General features: G+C 51.9%; 1 protein-coding gene across 1 annotated transcript; it reads right to left on the reverse strand.

Annotated features, from left to right (window-relative positions):
* Window positions 1–682: 682 nt before the first annotated feature.
* LOC105549919 (arachidonate 12-lipoxygenase, epidermal-type-like) lies at window positions 683–7,105 on the reverse strand. Its single transcript, XM_011994640.1, has 14 exons — window positions 6,971–7,105; window positions 6,393–6,591; window positions 6,100–6,181; window positions 5,887–6,009; window positions 5,694–5,797; window positions 5,393–5,553; window positions 4,499–4,642; window positions 4,195–4,404; window positions 2,741–2,827; window positions 2,334–2,503; window positions 2,102–2,224; window positions 1,556–1,655; window positions 1,286–1,453; window positions 683–1,178 (listed from the first exon to the last, which is right to left on the reverse strand). The coding sequence occupies exons 1-14, from the start codon at window positions 7,103–7,105 to the stop codon at window positions 999–1,001; spliced, it is 1,986 nt and encodes a 661-aa protein (XP_011850030.1). The 3' UTR covers window positions 683–998.
* Window positions 7,106–7,635: the final 530 nt, after the last annotated feature.

The following is a 7,635-nucleotide window of genomic DNA, read 5'->3' on the forward strand; positions in this document are numbered from 1 at the left end:
GGACTGTGCCAGGAGGGCTGTGCCGGGAGTCACACCGGAGGCGTTGGTGCAGGTAGCCTAAGGGACGGCTTGTTGGGGATTCGCAGAGGCCTCAAGCCAAAAACCCTTGTCAAGAGCCAGGTTTCTGTGCCCCAGTGGGCTCGGTCATCCAGAACATTTGTCATTTAACTTGAGAGTGTGATGTGTGTCCGTGTGAAGAGACCACCAAACACGCTTTGTGTGAGCAATAAAGCTTTTTAATCACCTGGGTGCAGGCGGGCTGAGTCTGAAGAGAGAGTCAACGAACAGAGATAAGGGTGGGGCCATTTTATAGGATTTGGGTAGGTAAAGGAAAATTACAGTCAAAGCGGGGGTTGTTCTCTGGTGGGCAGGAGTGGGGGTCACACGGTGCTCAGTCGGGGAGTATTTCACAAGGTAAAGTCATCAGTTAAGGCAGGGGCAGGGCATTTTCACTTTTGTGATTCTTTAGTTACTTCAGGCCATCTGGGCAAATATATACGTGCAAGTCACAGGGGATGCGATGGCTTGGCTTGGGCTCAAAGGCCTGACAGAGAGGTTCCAAGATACCCTTGGAAAAAAAGCATTGATTGCTGGAAAAAATTTTCTTTCTTCCTTTGGAATCTGAGTAAAGGGGCAGGAGACAGAGCAAGGTCTCTCCTCCCACCTTCCACCACCATAATCAGTTTTGTTATTTAATCGTGTATTTTTACTTGTATCTAAGCCAGGTCCTTTGGCAATGAGGAGGTGTGCCAGGGATCAGGGGTGAGGAAGTGCAGGACTGGATGGACATTTAAGGTAGGGCAGCTTTGGGGGATGCCGCTTCCAAATGCAGTGGGGACCATCACCGTGTATTCCCCATAGTTGTGTGGTGGGCAGCTCTGGGTACCCTGACCACAAAGCTTTGAGGACAATTTGTTCACCAGAGGATGTGAGGAGGACGGAATACTAAAAGGCACTCAGGGATGGTGGAGCTTTGGAGCGGAGGCGGGCAAGCCCTCTCAGATGGTCACGCTGTTCTCTACCATGCTGGGTCGAAGGTACTCATAGGGCAGGTCCAGGACTGCATTCCGGACGTCAATCTCCTTGTCCATGGCAGCCAGCTCCTCCCGGAATTGTCTCAGCACAGCTTGGGGCTCAGGGCCAGAGAAATATTTCTCCTCATGCTGCCCCAGGGCCACCTGAGAGGTGGAAAACAAGGTGGCTCAGCCCCTTGGGGCTCTCAACCCAGAATACTTCCCCTCCTTTGAGCTGCCTCCTTCCCAGGACCCGGGCATTTGCTTCTCACCATGACAGGCTGACGTCTGCCAAGGAAGTCTGTGACGGTCTTTTGCATATGTGCCTGGTGGAGATTGGGCAGTGAGTCCACTATGTCCTTCTCTGTCACATCCTTGGAGATGGGTGGGGGCTTCCGCATGGTGCATGGGCCATTAGGGATCCAGGAGTACCAGTCCAGCTGCAGGGAGGAGAGCCCACAGAAACCTAGGCTGATGACTTGGGCATTTGATCCCCCACTTCTCCATCCCAGGAGCCCTTGGGGGATGATCACATAGGTTACCTGACCCAGGTGGTTAGAAGCATGCTGACCCGTGCATGTGAAGATGCACATGGTGACAAAGTGGCAGAGCTGAGCCCGGGACTCTAAGGAGATGGGGAACCTGGTGAAATGAGGAGAATCGGAGACCTTGAAACCAGAACACGAAACAGGTCTCAGGCAGGGAGAGCTATGTGGAGATACAGAAAAGTTATTTTTCTGTGGTCCTGGCCTGCACACCCTAGGACTCCCACCTTGTGTGTGCTCCAAGGTTAATGCGCTTGGGATGAATCCTGAGCTATGGGGAGAGGGGAGGGAAGAGTGAGGGGAAATACCTAAGAGAAGTTTTGTAACTGGTTCCAAAGGAAGCTCTCAGTGCATGAGGAGAGAGAACACTGTGTGGGAAGAGGGCTGGGGAGATCAGGAGTGCTCGTTAGCATTTCTGGACACACCCTGGAGAATTCTCAGGTCCCTCGGGCAGGCGGGGTGTCTCATGATGTGAGAAGCAGCAGATTGTTTGCAGAGGAGTGGGTGTTGACAGGGGTCAGTGGGGAGGGATCCCTGTCTCACCCCCGGTCTTGGGCCATCTGCAGTCCAGTCTCAGTCATCTCTCTGCACCAGGCCTGGAGCTCTAGATCATCCTTCACGGCTTGGTCGCTCTTGTAGAAAAGCCCAACCATCCCCTCCACGTACCTGCTCCCCAGGGAAGAAGATACTCAGTCTCAGGGGCCGATGCAGGACCTTCTGGACCTACAGTCCCCTGCCCCTCCATTCACTGCCTCTCTGTGCCACCTTCACCTACCGGCTGATGATTCCCCACAGCCTGATGGCATCTTGGCCATAAAGAGAAGATTTCACACCCAGGAGTCCACGGTCAGCCAGGTCATCAGGAGGACAGAGGGAACGATAGGTCAAACAAGCTGTGGCTCTCTGAAGAATGTCCACGTGGCCCCCACTACCAGTGCTCACCACCTGAGGATAACCCACAGCCATGCCAAGTTGCGGAGGGAGGAAGACGAGCATCAGAGACTCCAGGCCTGTGGTCCTACTCTAGCCCTTTTAAGCAGGAAGCTATTCAGGCATGAGGCAGGTTTGGGAGAGGCCTTCCATGGAGGAAGGAGAGCTTGGGGGAGGAGTGGGAAAGGGAAACAACCCCTAGGATTCTTCCAATATTGAACCCACCTCCCCTTCACCCATCCATTTCCGTACCAGGTCAAAAATTCCCCCTTCAGAGACAAGACGACTACGGGCCAGGGTGTTGATCGCCATGGTGTAGCGGAAGTGGGGGATCAGGAGCTGATTATGGAAGAAAGAAATGGGACACGGTCAAATAAGAGAGGTCCCAGCATCCATGAGGGAAGAGGATGTTGAAGTGACAGAAAAGAAGGGAGAGGATGGGTCTTTATGAAACAGCCTTCTCATTAAATTGGATGGGGTCAGGGTAACATTTGGGAATATAGAGATGGGAAAGTGTCTTCTCAGAGCTTCCCATGGTGAAAGTTTTAGCTTGCTTATTTCCACAGTCTCATATCCTGGCAGGTACCCACAGATAAGCCCATCCCTTTTTGCCTTCACCCAGACCTTCACCCTCCTATAATGATATTCCTTCTCTGTCATACAAACATGTGCAATATTGGATACCCTAAAGAAAACCTGTGCTTGACCCCCACATCCTTGTCTTGCCATCACCTTGTTTCTTGCTTTCCCTTTCACAGCAAATCTTCACCCAGTATTGTCTTTGCTTACTCACCTGACATTTGCTGCTCTCCCCCATGAATCATGAATCAGGCTTCCTCCACTTCCCTGAGATAGCGCATGTCCATTTATTAACCAACGACTTCCATACTGAGAAATCCAAATGTCACTTCTCTGTAACTTTCTTGATCTCTCAGCAGCATTTGAGACAGATAATCACGCGTCCCTTTTGAAACACTTTCTTCTCCTGGATGCCATGCATTGCACTTTTTGGTTTTCCTCCTACCTCAATGAGGTTCGTTCTCTTTTCTCACTCTGCTCCCTCCTCTCAATTTGTAAATGTTGGATCACCCTAGAGTTATATCTGGATCAAATTCTCTAGTGTCTCTACAAACCCTAGAGAACTTCATCCAGTACAATGACTTTAGATACTTTCATTTTCTAATGACTCTAAAATCTGTATTTGCAACCTACACCTCTTCTAAGAACTCCAGACTCACATATCCAGTTGCCCTCCTGACATGCACAAATGGGTCTTTATAGGCACTGGAAGCCTCACATAGTCAGAAAATAACTTGATTCTTCTCCCCACTAAGTAACATGGCTTCTTCTCATCTCCTTCCACCTCTTCTTTTCACCCCAACTCATGCCCTACACTTTAATCTCACCCATTATCCATGTTCCTTTCTTTCCTTGCCTCTACTGATCTTTCTGGCTATAATGTTCTACCCCTCACTTGCCCACCTGGAAACCTCCTCAGCCCAAATTTCAACTCCTTTGCAAAACCTATTCTCACTTTTCCCCCCACCTCATAGTAAGTGTGTGCCTGGGTGTTTCCATAGTACTGTGTATGTGTCTCCACATATAAATTGATTGCTGCTAGACTGAAATGTATAAGGTGAGACTCCGTGTAGGAGTCTGAAATATGAAGGACAGTCAAATACAGAATGACAGAGATACTGAAGTACCTTGTAAATAGGATGGAGGCTAGGCAAGCTTCTCATTGTAGCCACAGCAATAACCTCAGCAATTAAGTGTCCCCTCAGCAGATGTGACTGTAACTGGTGCAGCTGGAAATCAGAGCTCCGGACCCAGGTCTTGGCCAGGAGCCAGGCCATGGGGGGATCCGAGGGCAGAAAGAGCAGAGGTGGGGGACATCCGTATCGAGGTGGCTGGAGCTACAGCAGGAGAGAGAATGGGGGCTGAGGACCTGTGTATCTAAGTCCCTAAAGGAGATCAGTGTCTGGTAGAAAAACACCTGGGCCCTCTTACCTGGATGACCATGGGCAAGAGTCTTCCATCAGGCTGCAGCTTCAGCATGACCAAAGGGGCGGCCACATATTGCGGCTTAAAAATGATGACATTAGGCTTGACTCCGTCCAGCAAGGAGAAATCCACTTCAAACAGAGATCCAGCCTGCAGGGCCAGAGGCAGGAATAGAAAATAGAGTTGGAGTCGTTTTCTGGAGCCCTTCTCTCATTTTCCAGGGTGGATCCTTCCTCTACCCATCCAAGTCTATTTTACTTTAAACACCAATCACTTTCCCCAGAACCAAAAAACTGAACACATAGTTTTCATGACGGATGTCTTCCTTCAGACTTGGAGCTCCCTGCAGTGAAGTTTCTGGTTTTCCACCACATAAGGCCATTGCACTCTTCACATAACCCTTCTTCTGCCAGCTTTAGCCAAGGTAGCAAAAATACTTCCTTTATCTACCCACCTCCCCCCAAAATAGATTCAGCTTTTAGCTCTCCAAGGCTTTGTTTAGTTTTTCTTGCTATTTCTCTCCAGAAGCTTGAGCTCTTCCCTAAGGCTGATATATGTTCAGTGAAGAAGGAAGAGAGGAAAGTAGAGACGGAAGAGAAAGAAAAGAAGATACAGGAGGAGATGTTGTAGATCAACGTTCTCAATCAGGGGCGACTCCTCCTCTCCCCACTCCCTAACCCCAGGACATTCAGCAATATCTAGAGACATTTTTGGTTGTCACAACCGGGGGGATGAGGCCAAAGATGCTACTAAACACACTACGATCCACAGGAAAGCCCCCCCGCCAAACAGAGAATTATGTGGCACAGAATGTTAATAGTGCCAAAGCTGAGAAGCCTTAAGTGCAGATGAAGGAGGAGGAGGAGGCAAAGAGAAGCGAGGTGGGGATAACGGCAGCACCTGGAGTTCTTTCTCCAGCTGGGTCTTCAAGTCTTCCATCCCTGGAGGCAGCACCAGGCGGGCGGGGAGCCTTGAAGAACGCCTCAGGAGCATGGGGTTTGCACCATTGAGAAACTGGTACCCAAAGAAGGCATCACTCTTCCAAGAATCATGAACCCGCTCTAGGAACATCAATTGGGGAGCAGCCTGTGAGCTCCTAATCCCGCTGACCTATTACTCTTCCATCCTCTATCCCCTTCCTTTTTCAAATTCCCTGGGCTGGAAATCTGTAGATTGGTTTTGGGAGGTTGTGGAAACGGACCAGCCAGGGCAGTCTTTCCACGTGGGAATATTTTTTTGAAATCTTCCAGCCTTTTCACACAATTTATGAAATCCAGTGTCCCCTTAATGGCCATGTCCTTCAACCTGTGGAAAGAATGGAGTACAATATGATCAACGAAGGATCCCACCTTGCGCCCTGGGAAGCAAGTCCCCAGCCTCTAGCTGTCACTCACGCTTTTGCTAGGGAGACACTAAAGTCTAAATCCTTATCCTCGAGGAATCGCTCGTCCCTGGGAAGGTCCGGTTGCCTATTCCCTGCTATAGGCAGGATTAACCCATCTTTCCAGGAGCCCCACCTGAAGGAAGAACACGGAGGTAGGCATAAGGGGGTGGGCAGCGGGTTTCTTGGGATCTGGTAGGGGGATCAAAGACTTTCTGGGGCTCACCGGTACACCTTCTTTCTTTCTTCGAGCTCCTGTTCCCGGTACTTCTTAAACAGGTTCTGGGGGTCATCACTCAGGGTCCGGGCTGGGGGAGGGGGACAAGAGCACACACCCTCCCTGGTCACCCCTCTGCGCTGCACTCGCGCCTGGGTCTCTCCATCAGCCACCATCCTCTGCCCCATCCTCCTTCACTTCTTCCCCGTCTCCCTCATCTTTCCCTCTTTTACAGTAGCCTCCCCCAACCCGCTTCTTCCTCCAGCCTGCCAGGGGCCGCGCCCCTTCTCCACTGAGCTCACCAGTGCCCTCGGGCAGGCAGATAATCCTGTGGCCCTGCACCCAGCGGTAGCAGGGGAAAAAGGCCTCGCCTTGGGTTCCCGGGCCCTGCACTGAGATCCACTTGCAGAACCAGTCGACACTCAACAGCACGTTGTGCTTGCGCAGCTTCACCATCAGGAGGCGCCCCAGGTGCAGGGGGACGTCGATCTCAAACTCCTCCTGTGCAACAGGACACAGCTCAGTGGCAGGGTTGGGGTCTTCAGGGAGGGTGGCGGGGTCGGTGAACCTTCAGAGAATCCTGGCTCTGTTTCCCCACTGGAGCATACCCCGGGAGAGGTGGTGGTGGTGAGCAGCTGGTACTGTGGGGCGCCGGCTTCCCCCAGACCTGCCATGCACACCCCAGCGGGCATCTCATGGTCTCTGCTCAAGCAGGAAATTGCCTCTCATTTCTCCTGTTCCTCTTGCTTTTCCTTTTCCTATCAGGCACACCAAGTGCACCCGACCTCAGCCTCTACCTGGCTTCCGGGGTTTCTCCAGCACCCTCTGACTGGCCCCAACCCCCAGTGACACCTCAGAGTCCCAGGGCCCCAGCTCTCACCTTTCCCCACACGGGTCGCAGCTGCGTCCCTAGGTCTGCCTCCCCGTGCTTACCCACCAGCCACAGCTGCACCTGGTTGGGAGAGCCTGCCAGGAACAAATCCCCGGTGGCTACACGGACCGAGTACTTGCCCATCTTGCCCGGACCTCCAGGGGGATCTGGGGAGAAATCAGCTCTACGAGGATCTGAGACCCAGCTCCCAGGGAACCACGCCCAGTCCAGACTGCCTGTTATATTTGGGTTTCAGGCTCCCCACCTCCCACCCACAGATTCCTCCCCCACTGGGAGGAACGTTGAGACTGGCCGCCAGGCTAGGGTCTCTGTATCCAGTTTCTCCCGGCGGCTCTGGAAAGTACAGCCCCACCCTTATTCACTCGACAAACACTCCCCGATGCCAGGTTCACACTCTGCCATGAGCCGAACACACCAGCCTACAGACGGTGACAGCTAAACACTAGCGCCCAACCAGTTTTGGTGAATATATAAATACGATTGCCACAGCTTTGGAGATAACAGAAGTGGAATGGCTTGAAGCGCAGGGGTATTTTTCAGTGGAAAGTTGACACTCCCCAGACACTCCTGCTCACCCACAGCTGGCCTCTCTCCTGGACCTCCTGTGCTATTGCCAAAAAAAAAAAAGGGCTTGAACAGCCCTTCCATCTCCT

This window comes from Mandrillus leucophaeus, unplaced genomic scaffold, assembly GCF_000951045.1.
Source record: "Mandrillus leucophaeus isolate KB7577 unplaced genomic scaffold, Mleu.le_1.0 Scaffold46, whole genome shotgun sequence".
NCBI lineage: Eukaryota > Metazoa > Chordata > Mammalia > Primates > Cercopithecidae > Mandrillus > Mandrillus leucophaeus.

Bases quoted from the DNA above. Each gene is read 5' to 3' on its own strand.
- LOC105549919 (XM_011994640.1), bottom strand. From the start codon at position 7,105: ATGGGCAAGTACTCGGTCCGTGTAGCCACCGGGGATTTGTTCCTGGCA. The intron at 5,798-5,886 runs GTGAGTGACAGC...TTCTTTCCACAG, and splicing joins AGTGTCTCCCTAGCAAAAGC to GTTGAAGGACATGGCCATTA. The intron at 1,179-1,285 runs GTGAGAAGCAAA...TCCACCTCTCAG, and splicing joins GCAGACGTCAGCCTGTCATG to GTGGCCCTGGGGCAGCATGA.